General features: G+C 46.7%; 2 protein-coding genes across 7 annotated transcripts in view; one reads left to right on the top strand and one right to left on the bottom strand.

Annotated features, from left to right (window-relative positions):
* LOC138651152 (beta-1,4-galactosyltransferase 1-like) overlaps window positions 1-15,689 on the top strand; it is a 279,802-nt gene that overhangs the window by 195,467 nt on the left and 68,646 nt on the right. The gene's annotated exons all lie outside the window — the stretch shown is intronic.
* LOC138651117 (beta-1,4-galactosyltransferase 1-like) overlaps window positions 6,684-15,689 on the bottom strand; it is a 480,309-nt gene continuing 471,303 nt past the window's right edge. For 2 of the 5 annotated variants that reach the window (XM_069741131.1, XM_069741165.1), the window contains 2 exons: window positions 7,593-8,150; window positions 6,684-6,939 (listed from right to left, as the gene is read on the bottom strand). In XM_069741131.1, coding sequence (XP_069597232.1) covers window positions 8,142-8,150 — 9 coding nt within the window. In that variant the 3' untranslated portion in view covers window positions 6,684-6,939; window positions 7,593-8,141. The remainder of the gene's footprint in view (window positions 6,940-7,592; window positions 8,151-15,689) is intronic. The other 3 variants (XM_069741142.1, XM_069741124.1, XM_069741158.1) reach the window with 3 other exon arrangements.

The following is a 15,689-nucleotide window of genomic DNA, read 5'->3' as shown; positions in this document are numbered from 1 at the left end:
GGTGAGCCGGAATTCTAATGGCTATTAGCCAGCCCTGAATTCACTCATGAGAAACTCCTCGCTGGAGGTGCCAGCATTCTAGGGGCTTATTTCAGCCAGGTCCCTGACTGCATACACACAAAAATTCCTCGCCGGAGGTGCCAGCATTCTAGGGGCTTATTTCAGCCGGGTCCCTGACCACACACACGACCACACTGGCACTGAGCTCGTACATATTTGATACTAGCGCATGGCCGTGTGGTCATGAGAACCTTTTATAGCTGCAGCAACTTCAGGACCTTCCTTGAAGGACCAATGGAAGGCTGCCACAGAACTTGATCAGGTACAGGGCCTTCCTGGAGGACCAATGGAAGATGCTGCAGTACCTGAGCATATGATCCTAGACCTCCACTGAGAGATCTTACCCTGTACATGCTTAGTGTGTGCAAAGCAGGACTTAGTTCCAGAAAAGCCTGCTCGTCGCAGACCAGTGCAGGGTACAATAGCAGAGCCTGGAGAGGCAGCAGTATCCCTTTGCACAGTATCAGATTCAAAGAGACGCTGGGACCGACATCTCCGCTGAGCAGGCTCCACTGTGGCTGATGCAGAATGGGATACCGCAGCAGACACGGCTCGAGATTCCCCCTGTGCAGCGGAGGGAACTTGACTCCTAACAGAAAATAATTTGGAATCCATGATTGGTTCATTTTAATGAAGGTTAGATCATCAACATTCTTGGTAGCCAGACATGGTACTGTAAAACAAGGTAGAAGGTGTATATAAACTTGTTGAGAATTTAAATCTCCCTTTTTTTTGGGAGACTGAACCAAAACTCAGGCCCAGTGTATATAACAACATAATGTAAGTGGCAGAAAGTGAATGGCTGATATACGACAAACTAAAAGGACTGAAATATATCCACTTTGTGATAATTTGAATCTCACTTATTTTTTTGGGAGACTGAACCAAACCTCAGGCCCTGTGCATAAAACAACACAATGTAAGTGGCAGAAAGTGGCTGGCTGATATACTACAAACTAACAGGACTGCAGTATATCCACTTTGTGAGAATTTGAATCTCACTTTTTTGGGGGAGACTGAACCAAAACTCAGGCCCAGTGTATATAACAACACAATCTAAGTGGCAGAAAGTGGCTTGCTGACATACCACAAACTAACAGGACTGCAGTATATCCACTTTGTGAGAATTTGAATCTCACTTTTTTTTGGGAAGACTGAACCAAAACTCAGGCCCAGTGCATAAAACAACACAATGTACCGTATATACTCGAGTATAAGCCGAGATTTTCAGCCCAAATTTTTGGGCTGAAAGTGCCCCCCTCGGCTTATACTCGAGTCACGGTAGCGGTGGGGTCGGCAGGTGAGGGGCTGAGGGCGCTGGGGTATACTTACCTAGTCCCAGCGATCCTCGCGCTGTCCCTGCCGTCCCACGGGCTTCGGCGCTGCAGCTTCTTCCTCTCTTCAGCGGTCACGTGGGACCGCTCATTACAGAAATGAATAAGCGGCTCCACCTCCCATAGGGGCGGAGCCGCTTATTCATTTCTCTAATCAGCGGTGCCGGTGACCGCTGATAGAGAAAGAAGCTGCGGCACCGAAGACAGGAGGGGACAGCGCGAGGATCGCCAGGACTAGGTGAGTATGTTATATTCACCTGTCCTCGTTCCAGCCGCCGGGCGCCGATCCATCTTCCCGGCCGGCGCCTCCATCTTCCCGGCGTCTCTGCTCTCTGACAGAGGGCGCGATGACGCATACAGTGTGCGCGGCGCCCTCTGCCTGATCAGTCAGAGCAGAGACGCCGGGAAGATGGAGGCGCCGGAACGAGACGCCGGGAGCTGCAATCAAGGGAGGTGAGTATGTGTTTTTTTTTCTTTATTGCGGCAGCGGCGGCACAAATTTATGTGGAACATCTATGGGGCACAGTGAACGGTGCAGAGCACCGTATATGGCACAGCACAGCTATGGGGCACAGTGAACGGTGCAGAGCACCGTATATGGCACAGCACAGCTATGGGGCACAGTGAACGGTGCAGAGCACCGTATATGGCACAGCACAGCTATGGGGCACAGTGAACGGTGCAGAGCACCGTATATGGCACAGCACAGCTATGGGGCACAGTGAACGGTGCAGAGCACCGTATATGGCACAGCACAGCTATGGGGCACAGTGAACGGTGCAGAGCACCGTATATGGCACAGCACAGCTATGGGGCACAGTGAACGGTGCAGAGCACCGTATATGGCACAGCACAGCTATGGGGCACAGTGAACGGTGCAGAGCACCGTATATGGCACAGCACAGCTATGGGGCACAGTGAACGGTGCAGAGCACCGTATATGGCACAGCACAGCTATGTATGGGGCACAGTGAACGGTGCAGAGCACCGTATATGGCACAGCACAGCTATGTATGGGGCACAGTGAACGGTGCAGAGCACCGTATATGGCACAGCACAGCTATGGGGCACAGTGAACGGTGCAGAGCACCGTATATGGCACAGCTAGGGGGCACAATGAACGGTGCAGAGCACCGTATATGGCACAGCACAGCTATGGGGCACAGTGAACGGTGCAGAGCACCGTATATGGCACAGCTAGGGGGCACAATGAACGGTGCAGAGCACCGTATATGGCACAGCACAGCTATGGGGCACAGTGAACGGTGCAGAGCACCGTATATGGCACAGCTAGGGGGCACAATGAACGGTGCAGAGCACCGTATATGGCACAGCACAGCTATGGGGCACAGTGAACGGTGCAGAGCACCGTATATGGCACAGCACAGCTATGGGGCACAGTGATCGGTGCAGAGCACCGTATATGGCACAGCTATGGGGCACAGTGAACGGTGCAGAGCACCGTATATGGCACATCTATGGGGCACAATGAACGGTGCAGAGCACCGTATATGGCACAGCTAGGGGGCACAATGAACGGTGCAGAGCACTATATGGTTCACACCTATGGGGAAATATGAACGGTGCAGAGCACTATATGGCACAGCTATGGGGAAATAATGATCTATTTTTATTTTTGAAATTCACCGGTAAATGCTGCATTTCCACCCTAGGCTTATACTCGAGTCAATAAGTTTTCCCAGTTTTTTGTGGCAAAATTAGGGGGGTCGGCTTATACTCGGGTCGGCTTATACTCGAGTATATACGGTAAGTGGCAGAAAGTGGCTGGTTGATATAGTACAAACTAACAGGACTGAAATATATCCACTTTGTGATAATTTGATTCTCACTTATTTTTTTGGGAGACTGAACCAAACCTCGGGCCCTGTGCATAAAACAACACAATGTAAGTGGCAGAAAGTGGCTGGTTGATATACTACAAACTAACAGGACTGCAGTATATCCACTTTGTGAGAATTTGAATCTCACTTTTTTTGGGGGAGACTGAACCAAAACTGAGGCCCAGTGTATATAACGACACAATCTAGGTGGCAGAAAGTGGCTGGCTGACATACCACAAACTAACAGGACTGTAGTATATCCACTTTGTGAGACTTTGAATCTCACTTTTTTGGGGGGAGACTGAACCAAAACTCAGGCCCAGTGTATATAACAACGCTATCTAAGTGGCAGAAAGTGGCTGGCTGACATACCACAAACTAACAGGACTGCAGTATATCCACTTTGTGAGAATTTGAATCTCACTTTTTTGGGGGGAGACTGAACCAAAACTCAGACCCAGTGTATATAACAACGCAATCTAAGTGGCAGAAAGTGGCTGGCTGACATACACCAAACTAACAGGACTGCAGTAGATCCACTTTGTGAGAATTTGAATCTCCCTTTTTTTTTTTGGGGGGGGGGGGGAGACTGAACCAAAACTCAGGCCCAGTTGGAAGATATATGAAAAAATACAAGGACTGTATTACCATTTCAATCTCCCTACAATGATCTCAGGAAAAGTATGGCAGCAATATAAAGGACTGCTGCACACAAAAGTGTGGACAAATAAACAATATAACTGTGCAGAAAGGAGAAACAGGAATTTTGCTTTTAAAAAAAGCAGTTGGTTTGCACAGCGGCATGCAAACAGCAATGCAGCTATCAGGGAGCCTTATAAGGCAGCCTAATAAGCTACAAAGCTGATGCACAAAAATATAGCCTCCACTGTCCATGCAAAAAAATGGTGGTGTTGGACAGTGGAAATCACTACAGCACAAGCGGTTTGGTTAATCTTCCCTCCCTAACTATATCCCTTCTTCTGATGAAGCTGCAGCAACCTCTCCCTATGCTAAGATCGGCAGAAGTAAGATGGCGGCCGGCGTGCACGCCCCTTTATAGCCCCTGTGACGCTGCAGAAAGCAAGCCAATCACTGTCATGCCCTTCTCTAAGATGGTGGGGACCGAGACCTATGTCTTCACGCTGCCCAAACTCTGCTTCCTCCTACATTGGCTGAAAAATGGCCTGAAAGCGTCATACGAAATGTGACTTTTGCGCGCAGATCGCCGACCTCATGGCCGATCCCACAGTAGGATCGGGCCGGGTTTCATGAAACACAACTTTGCCGAAAGTCTGCGATTTTTGAATTTGTCCGATCTGTTTCGCTCAACCCTACTCAACAGCGTTCCATCAATAGATTCTGTCAGTTGCTTGATCTGTTTACGATCAACATTGCGTGCCGCAGCCACCACAGCCTCCCAGGCACTGTTCCGAGAGGTGTACTGTTTTCCCTCCCTGTAGATCTCATATTTTATGAGGGACCACAGGTTCTCTATGGGGTTCAGATCAGGTGAACAAGGGGTCCATGTCATTATTTTTTCTTCTTTGAGACTTTTACTGGCCAGCCACGCTGTGGAGTAGTTGGAGGCATGTGATGGAGCATTGTCCTGCATGAAAATCATGTTTTTCTTGACCAATACTGACTTCTTCATGTACCACTGCTTGAAGAAGTTGTCTTCCAGAAATTGGCAGTAGGTCTGGAGTTGAGCTTCACTCCATCCTCAACCCGAAAAGGTCCCATAAGCTCATCTTTGATGATACCAGCCCATACCAGTAACCCACCTCCACCTTGCTGGCATCTGAGTCAGAGTGGAGCTCTCTGCCCTTTACTGATCCAGCCTCTGGCCCATCCATTTGGCCCATCAAGAGTCACTCTCATTTCATCAGTCCATAAAACCTTTGAAAAGTCAGTCTTAAGATATTTCTTGGCCCAGTCTTGACATTTTTGTTCTTGTTCAAAGGTGGTCGTTTTTCAGCCTTTCTTACCTTGGCCATGTCCCTGAGTATCGCACACCTTGTGCTTTTTGTTACTCCAGTAAGGTTGCAGCTCTGAAATATGGCAAAACTGGTGGCAAATGGCTTCTTGGCAGCTTCACGCTTGATTTTCCTCAATTCATGGGCAGCTATTTTGCGCCTTTTTTGCCCAAATTGCTTCTTGCGACCCTGTTGGCTGTTTGCCATGAAACGCTTGATTGTTTGGTGATCACGCTTCAAAAGTTTGGCAATTTCAAGACTGCTGCATCCCTCTGCAAGACATCTCATAATTTTGGACTTTTCAGAGTCCGTCAAATCTGGCTTCTGACCCATTTTGCCAAAGGAAAGGAAGTTGCCTAATAATTAAGCACACCTTATATAGGGTTTTGATGTCATTAGACAACACCCCTCCTCATTACAGAAATGCACATCACCTGATTTACTTAATTGGTAGTTGGCTCTCAAGCCTGAACAGCTTGGAGTAGGACAACATGTATAAAAAGTATCATGTGATCAAAATACAACTTGCATAATAATTCTGTACACAGTGTAATAGCCAGCAGCAGCAGACAGTAATGGACCCTATTGATGTATGCAATATCTATATAGCCACATACAGTGCCTGCATGGCTTGCACTGATGTGTATATACGCACATACACTCCCCTGCCTACCTAGCACTGCAATCTATAGACCCCATAATTAGTCCTTAGAAGAACTGTTGGTTTAGCTGGATGTGTGGATTGAACAATGGTATACCCACACTAACTACTGTAATAAAAGCACAAATCTGATCCTATCTCAGCAGTGGTTCTCCCTACACTGTCTGATTACGGAGCTGAATGCGCCAAGCCGGGAGGCGCCAGGTTTCCTATAGACCTGATGACGCTGTGCAGCCAGCCAATCACTGTAATACCACAACAAAGATGGCTGTGGCATTACAGTGCATGCCAGACAATCCCTGCATGTTGAATGGCTCTATAAAGAGCACCAATCATGCAGGGCGGAGACCCGAGCTCCCACCGAACAAACCCGGTGCTTGCAGAGTACCGTGAGTACAGCGATGCTCAGGCAAGTAATGAAAATTACTGAGTATGCTCGCTCATCACCAGTGTTGTATCATGCATCTCTCAAGATTAACAAGCAGATCTTTATATCAGCTGGGACAGTTTCACCTCCACTAATTGTCTCTTTAGAAAAAATGTCATCTGTTTTTCTCAGATGTGATTCACATTAGCTAGTAAAGTTACTTGACATTGTCCTGGTTAATCAAAAAGGATTTCAACAACTTTTATATTTTTGTGATCTTGAGGCACAGCAATCCCGAAGTCATAACTTAACATGGGAAAAGGGCAAAAAGGATTTTCTCAGTGCTCACCAGAGTATCTCAGGACCACGGGTGCCAGGTTCAATATGGCTGGAGTCAACTTGTAAATGCCGGCAAAAAGAAAAACCAGCACCAGGTGATTTCCATAAAAATATAAATGTAGTCTTTTTATTTAATCCATTGCTTGTAAAAAGTTAAAATCATGCGTGTTATTACATGTCAGGGGGCAAACTTCCCCCCGCACGCCTGACACGTTTCGATCTTTATATCCTTACTCATAGGCATCTAAAAATACAATGAACATGCAAGGTTTATAACATATAAAAAACCCACCCCCACATGTGAAAGCAATCACAAACAAATGGATCAATCATTATATGGTGGAATCAACCTTCAAATCTTGGTCTAGAAGAAAAAAGCAGAATTTCAATCATGTGGCCAACAAATATCACTCTATCAAAAATTGGTTTTTATCATTGCTATACAGAAAGAGAACAATTAGTTGACATAAATTCAGACACTTAAAAAGAAAATAAAGTGTTCACTATTATAACTGTAATATCTGGTGCATTGCTACAATTTTGTTTCTGGTGTCTTTCGACAACTCTTTGGTCTTCACCATAGTGGAGTTTGAAATGTGACTGTTTGAGGTTGTGGACAAGTGTCTTTTATATTGATAACAAGTTCAAACAGGTGCCATTACTACAGGTAATCAGTGGAGGACAGGGGAGCCTCTTAAAGAAGAAGTTACAGGTCTGTGAGAGCCAGAAATCTTGCATGTTTTTAGGTAACCAAATACTAATTTTCCACCATATTTTGCAAAATAAATCTTGCCAAATCAGACAACGTGATTTTCCGGATTTCTTTTCTCATTTTGACTCTCATAGTTGTGGTCTACCTATGATGTCAATTACAAGCCTCTCTCGTCTTTTTAAGTGGGAGAACTTGCACAATTGGTGGCTGACTAAATACTTTTTTTCCCCACTGTCAAAAAAGCAGTTAAAAATTTAGCTTGTTAGCTGTGCATTCCTGAACCCATATCTGTGGGAATAACTTACATTTAAGCTGCTGTGTGTACTCTGCAACCCTTCCTGTTAGGGTACTGTGGGTCATTGTCTGCAATTTGTTAGCAGCATCTGTGGGATAAATGTGAAAACGTGATCTGTGGGTGAAATTTGTTATTACCTTCTGTAGGGGTACTGTGCCCAAAAGCCTCTGTGTACTCTGCAGTCATGTCTGTACGAGTAGGGTTTTTTTTTTAAATATTAAAAAATAATTTTACTCTACCTTTGCAGCCTGGACTAAAGCCCATTAAAGAAATGAATTACTCATTCCAATTATAGATGCTTTAAATTGTCATGGATTGTCATGGATGGCTATTCTGTCTTACAATATCAGCCGATGACTCGGTTGAGAAGTGGTGAATTTGCTTGACTGCTGCCATTCTTGGAGGTGGTGCTTGTTTACCAGGTTGCGTCTCCGAAATAGAAACCTGATTCTTTGTTACACGTGTGCACTCTGCAACACTGCCTGTGGGGGGTATGAGATTGGATGGCTGAGAGTGTGTCCAGTTCCTTCACTTTGTAATCCCCTGGGTCCCCTCTTAATCATGGCTCCTGTTGGAACAACCAAGAAAATAGAAACAGAGTACAATTCCATAATTCCTAACTGAAGTATTCAGGCAATTTGAGCACAACTTTTCTAAAAGGAATCATTTTTGGCCCTTGGGCACGTAAGCCTACAGCATTGGGAGGCGTCCCAAGCCTCGTGGTAGACTGGCAGCTGTATCCAGAATCAAACAATAAGATTATTTGCGGCTGCTTGTACTCTACTGGAGGTGAAATTTTCAAGCTGTGGGGTAAATGAGTAAACAACATGCTATGTCAGTGAAATTTTTAACTTGACTGCCGGTAGCAAGCCTCACTGCAGAACGCTAGCTAAATCCAAGATTATACTACCAGTTTTTCATCTGCGACATTTAGAACATACGCTACTGGAGCAGACATTTTTGAGCTGTGGGGGTACTGTGTCCAATTGGGTGTGAAATATTTAATCAGCTTTCTCTGGGAAATTTGAAAACATGCAGAGTGAAATTTATTATCAGCTTCTGTGGAATAAATGTGGAAACATGCTCTGTAGGGGTACTGTGGCCCAAGCTCTATGGGTGAAATTTTTAACTGTACTGGAAGTAGCATGCCCCAGTCTCTGTGACTGCACTGATAAAATTGTTATGTCATTCATTGACTTCTTATTTTACCATGATTGCTATGGTAAAAGAACCCCTTTAAGTCATTTTCCTGTCTACATTTCTTTGCATGGCAATTATCCTGCTATTACCCTCTATTACCTTCCTTTTGCAACCCCCATAGCTCTGACTATGACCATTTTACAGCCATTTCAAATCACCAAAGTTTGTGTCCCCATTGATTTGTACTGTGTTACGGTCCGGGGTCAAGTTTGGACCTGAAACCAACTTTTTACTGTATGCTCGCTCATTTCTACTTGTGATATATACTGTAAAACTTGTTTTTTGTGAAATTAGTTGGTTTGAAACAAAAGACAAAATTGGCCTTGAACAGGTGTAGAAATTTGGTTGTTCAACAAATGACTATTGTCACACATACTGTAGAACTTGGTTTATGTGACATTTTGTTGATTTGAAGAAAAAAAATGTCCTGATACAGGTATCGAAACTTTGTCCCTCGATACTCGGTCCCCAACCATGACTGTTTCTCCCGTTGTGGCATCGCAGTCTTCTACCATCACATGTCCAAGAAAATCACCCATGCCCTTACCAAAGCAGTTACGTGGCATTGTCCACTTAACGACCAACACGTGAATATTCACTTTTGGCCAGTGACGCTATATCTCCCTGGCGGCACACTGATTGAACATTGTGGAGGCTGGGGCAGAGTCTTCCCTAGCACAGCACACGTGCTACCGACACCAAGGATTGGCCCTTCTATCAGGTTTTCCTCTACCTCCTGTAGCAGTTTCTGCACCCCCTACTGCTCCTCCTCATCCTCCATCTCCGATGGGCTATCTCAAAGCACGTCATCCACATTAGCTAGAAGCTCTGCAGCACTGCCTCAGCAAAGCAGCAACAGGCTCTGCTGAAGATAATTTGTCTAGGAGACAAACTGTACACTGCAGCAGAGTAACTTAATGGACTAACAGACAAGTCTTGTGTTTTTTGCCGCATATCAAATATAAGGGTTGGCGGTCACTTGGGAAATAGCGATCACAAAATAATAAGTTTTCATGTATCCTTTAAAAAGATGTGTAGTAGAGGGGTTACAAGGACACTAAACTTCAGGAGGGCAAATTTCCAACGGATGAGAGAGGATCTTGGTGCAATTAACTGGGACGATATCCTGAGACACAAAAATACATAAAGAAAATGGGAGACGTTTATTAGCATCCTGGATAGGACCTGTGCACAGTATATACCGTATGGGAATAAACATACTAGAAATAGGAGGAAACCAATATGGCTAAATAGAGCTGTAAGGGGCGCAATAAGTGACAAAAAGAAAGCATTTAGAGAATTAAAGGAAGTAGGTAGTGAGGAGGCATTAAATAAATACAGAAAATTAAATAAATTCTGTAAAAAGCAAATCAAGGCAGCAAAGATTGAGACAGAGAGACTCATTGCCAGAGAGAGTAAAAATAATCCTAAAATATTCTTTAACTACATAAATAGTAAGAAACTAAAAAATGATAGTGTTGGCCCCCTTAAAAATAGTCTGGGTGAGATGGTGGATGAGGATGAGGAAAAAGCCAATATGCTAAATGACTTTTTTTCATCAGTATTTACACAAGAAAATCCCATGGCAGACAAAATGTCTAGTGATAAAAATTCCCAATTAAATGTCACCTGCTTAACCCAGCAGGAAGTGCGGCGGCGTCTAAAAATCACTAAAATTGACAAATCTCCGGGCCCGGATGGGATACACCCTCGAGTACTGCAGGAATTAAGTACAGTCATTGATAGACCATTATTTTTAATCTTTAAAGACTCCATAATAACAGGGTCTGTGCCGCAGGACTGGCGTATAGCAAATGTGGTGCCAATATTCAAAAAGGGAACAAAAACTGAACTCGGAAATTATAGGCCAGTAAGCTTAACCTCTACTGTGGGTAAAATCCTGGAGGGCATTCTAAGGGACGCTATACTGGAGTATCTGAAGAGGAATAACCTCATGACCCAGTATCAGCACGGGTTTACTAGGGACCGTTCATGTCAGACTAATTTGATCAGTTTCTATGAAGAGGTAAGTTCCGGATTGGACCAAGGGAACCCAGTGGATGTAGTGTATATGGACTTTTCAAAAGCTTTTGATATGGTGCCACACAAAAGGTTGATACATAAAATGAGAATAATGGGGATAGGGGAAAATATGTGCAAGTGGGTTGAGAGCTGGCTCAGGGATAGGAAACAAAGGGTGGTTATTAATGGAGCACACTCGGACTGGGTAGCGGTTAGCAGTGGGGTACCACAGGGGTCAGTATTGGGCCCTCTACTTTTTAACATATTTATTAATGACCTTGTAGGGGGCATTCAGAGTAGAATTTCAATATTTGCAGATGACACTAAACTCTGCAGGGTAATCAATACAGAGGAGGACAATTTTATATTACAGGATGATTTATGTAAACTAGAAGCTTGGGCTGACAAATGGCAAATGAGCTTTAATGGGGATAAATGTAAGGTCATGCACTTGGGTAGAAGTAATAAGATGTATAATTATGTGCTTAATTCTAAAACTCTGGGCAAAACCGTCAATGGAAAAGACCTGGGTGTATGGGTGGATGACAAACTTAAATTCAGTGGCCAGTGTCAGGCAGCGGCTACAAAGGCAAATAAAATAATGGGATGCATTAAAAGAGGCATAGATGCTCATGAGGAGAATATAATTTTACCTCTATACAAGTCACTAGTTCGACCACACTTAGAATACTGTGCACAGTTCTGGTCTCCGGTGTTTAAGAAAGACATAGCTGAACTGGAGCGGGTGCAGAGAAGAGCGACCAAGGTTATTAGAGGACTGGGGGGTCTGCAATACCAAGATAGGTTATTACACTTGGGGCTATTTAGTTTGGAAAAACGAAGACTAAGGGGTGATCTTATTTTAATGTATAAATATATGAGGGGACAGTACAAAGACCTTTCTGATGATCTTTTTAATCATAGACCTGAAACAGGGACAAGGGGGCATCCTCTGCGTTTGGAGGAAAAAAGGTTTAAGCATAATAACAGACGCGGATTCTTTACTGTAAGAGCAGTGAGACTATGGAACTCTCTGCCGTATGATGTTGTAATGAGTAGTGTTGAGCGATACCTTCCGATATCGGAAAGTATCGGTATCGGATAGGATCGGCCGATATTCAAAAAATATCGGATATCGCCGATACCGATACCCGATCCCAATGCAAGTCAATGGGACCAAAATATCGGAATTAAAATAAACCCTTTCTTGCCTTGTAGGTTCATTCTACATGAAGGAAAACAACTAAGAATAATGTAGGATGTATTGTGGGAGGTGGCGGAGACATTAAAGGCAATGAGGTTTAGCCCAATCAAATAGAATAGCATGTTTTTTTTTTTTTTTAAGACGTTCGGAGTAAAAAAGATATTGAGTATGTAAATTTTTTTTTATTTTGTCAGATATTGATGTTTCACTATTCCACGCCCTTCCCCTTCTTTTTTTTTCTTTTTTTTTTTACTTTTCCCACACTTTCATCTTCATCATCATCAGCATCTTTGACATCAACTTCTTCTTCACCTTATTCATCTTCTTCTTCATCTTCTACCTATTTTTTTTTTTTATTACATTCTTCATATTCATTTTATTCAACTATTATTATTCTTCCTATTCTACATATTCTTTTTATTCCACTGTTATTATTCTTCCTATTCTACTTCTTCATCATATTCTCATTTGTGACAGGCATTCCCGTAGTTGTTATCTATAAAAGTTGGAAGATTACACCTTCCGTTCTGCCAGTCACAAAAGTTACATTTGTCCGCGTTCAGTTTGGCCTGCAGCATCAGGCTTTATCCAGGGGCACCACGAGGAGGAACGGACTCACCCCCATACACTGCTTAGTCTTCTTCTGCATATAATTTAGATAATATCTTTTGCTCTGATATTAAGTCTTATGCTTAATGTTCTTCTGCTCTTTGTTCTGCAGCCTCTTGTTCTTCTGCTTCTCGGTCTTCCATGTCGTCGTCTCCAGGGTCGTCGTCTCCAGTGTCGTCATCTCCGCCGTCGTCGTCTCAGCCGTCGTCGTCTCCGCCGTCGTCGTCGTCGTCGTCGTCATCGGGGTGGTCTTCCGGGTCGTCGTCGTCGTCGTCATCGGGGTGGTTTTCCGGGTTGTCGACTTTAGGGTCTTCAACTTGGAAATGTAGCAGAAGGTACAAGAAGGCTGAGAAAATGCCAAGAACCAGCTGATGGAACTGGAACTCGGATGGCTACCCGAAGGTTCAAGAGCCTATGGAACTACCGAGGACCAGCTGACGTTACTGGAACCCGGTTACTAAGCAGGAGGTACCCGTGCTAAAAAGCACTACCAAGGACCGCCTGACGTTGGCGGAACTCGGATACTCAGAAGGAGGCACCTAAGCCAAAGGCTCTGCCCGGAACCAGCTGACGGTACTGGAACCAGGATGGGGAGCAGAAGGTACAAGAGCAAAAGACACTGCCGAGAACCAGCTGACGGTACTGGAACCCGGATGGGTAGCCGAAGGTCCAAGAGCCAATGGAACTACCGAGGACCAGCTGACGTTACTGGAACCCGGTTACTAAGCAGGAGGTACCCGTGCCCGAAAGCACTACCAAGGACCACCTGACGTTGGTGGAACTTGGATACCCAGAAGGAGGCACCTAAGCCAAAGGCTCTGCCCGGAACCAGCTGACGGTACTGGAACCAGGATGGGGAGCAGAAGGTACAAGAGCAAAAGACACTGCCGAGAACCAGCTGACGGTGCTGGAACCAGGTGGTGGACCTGAAGGTCCACAGGAGAGGAGAGAACAGCTAGGCCGCGAGGCAGCCGCAGTTACCGAACCCCAACAGTCCTACAGGGGGAGCTGGGCCTACTGGCACTACAGAACCAGCCTTGACTGCCAGTTCACGCAGCCCACATAGGAAGCTCCTAAACTGGAGGCACCCTGGAGTTTGCTAACCCGACCGCACCACGACGGGGCAAGCATAGGCGTCTCAGTGAGCTTGACACAACCCGGAAACAGCTGACGGTGCTGAAACCAGGCTTGGCACGAGGGAGTACCTGTGTCAAGAACACTGCCGAGAACCAGCTGGCGGTGCTGGAACCCAGATGCGTTGCCCCAGTGTGCAAGAGCCAATGGCACGACCGAGGACCAGCTGGCGGTGCTGGAACCCGGTTACTAAGCTGTAGGTGCCCGCGCTTAAAAGCACTACCAAGGACCGCCTGACGTTGGCGGAACTCGGATACCCAGGAGGAGGCACCTAAGCCAAAGGCTCGGCCCGGAACCAGCTGACGGTGCTGGAACCAGGTGGTGGACCCCAAGGCCCACAGGAGAGGAGAGAACAGCTAGGCCGCGAGGCAGCCGCAGTTACCGAACCCCAACAGTCCGACAGGGGGAGCTGGGCCTACTGGCACTACAGAACCAGCCTTGACTACCAGTTCACGCAGCCCACATAGGAAGCTCCTAAACTGGAGGCACCCTGGAGTTGGCTAACCCGACCGCACCACGACGGGGCAAGCATAGGCGTCTCAGTGAGCTTGACACAACCCGGAAACAGCTGACGGTGCTGAAACCAGGCTTGGCACGAGGGAGTACCTGTGACAAGAACACTGCCGAGAACCAGCTGGCGGTGCTGGAACCCAGATGCGTTGCCCCAGTGTGCAAGAGCCAATGGCACGACCGAGGACCAGCTGGCGGTGCTGGAACCCGGTTACTAAGCTGTAGGTGCCCGCGCTTAAAAGCACTACCAAGGACCGCCTGACGTTGGCGGAACTCGGATACCCAGGAGGAGGCACCTAAGCCAAAGGCTCGGCCTGGAACCAGATGACGGTGCTGGAACCAGGTGGTGGACCTGGAGGTCCACAGGAGAGGAGAGAACAGCTAGGCCGCGAGGCAGCCGCAGTTACCAAACCCCAACAGTCCTACAGGGGGAGCTGGGCCTACTGGCACTACAGAACCAGCCTTGACTACCAGTTCACGCAGCCCACATAGGAAGCTCCTAAACTGGAGGCACCCTGGAGTTGGCTAACCCGACCGCACCACGACGGGGCAAGCATAGGCGTCTCAGTGAGCTTGACACAACCCGGAAACAGCTGACGGTGCTGAAACCAGGCTTGGCACGAGGGAGTACCTGTGACAAGAACACTGCCGAGAACCAGCTGGCGGTGCTGGAACCCAGATGCGTTGCCCCAATGTGCAAGAGCCAATGGCACGACCGAGGACCAGCTGGCGGTGCTGGAACCCGGTTACTAAGCTGTAGGTGCCCGCGCTTAAAAGCACTACCAAGGACCGCCTGACGTTGGCGGAACTCGGATACCCAGGAGGAGGCACCTAAGCCAAAGGCTCGGCCTGGAACCAGCTGACGGTGCTGGAACCAGGTGGTGGACCACAAGGCCCACAGGAGAGGAGAGAACAGCTAGGCCGCGAGGCAGCCGCAGTTACCGAACCCCAACAGTCCTACAGGGGGAGCTGGGCCTACTGGCACTACAGAACCAGCCTTGACTACCAGTTCACGCAGCCCACATAGGAAGCTCCTAAACTGGAGGCACCCTGGAGTTGGCTAACCCGACCGCACCACGACGGGGCAAGCATAGGCGTCTCAGTGAGCTTGACACAACCCGGAAACAGCTGACGGTGCTGAAACCAGGCTTGGCACGAGGGAGTACCTGTGACAAGAACACTGCCGAGAACCAGCTGGCGGTGCTGGAACCCAGATGCGTTGCCTATTAAAGATTGTCTTCCTAGAGCCCCAACTAGCGGTGTTGGAGCTAAGGGTAAGCAGGGGGAGCAGAATGTAGGCCGAAGCCTGCACTGGAGGCAGCTTTGTGTCTGCGTTGCGTTTGCAGGACACTTTGCCGGCTACACAGTGGGGGAACAGCTGGCGTTGCTGAACCCCACTAACACAATGGCGTGTGTTTTTCTCTGTGC

This window comes from Ranitomeya imitator, chromosome 1 (genome assembly GCF_032444005.1).
Source record: "Ranitomeya imitator isolate aRanImi1 chromosome 1, aRanImi1.pri, whole genome shotgun sequence".
NCBI classification, from domain to species: domain Eukaryota; kingdom Metazoa; phylum Chordata; class Amphibia; order Anura; family Dendrobatidae; genus Ranitomeya; species Ranitomeya imitator.
Note: the sequence above shows the minus strand (reverse complement) of the source record. Positions and strands in the feature narration are given on the sequence as shown.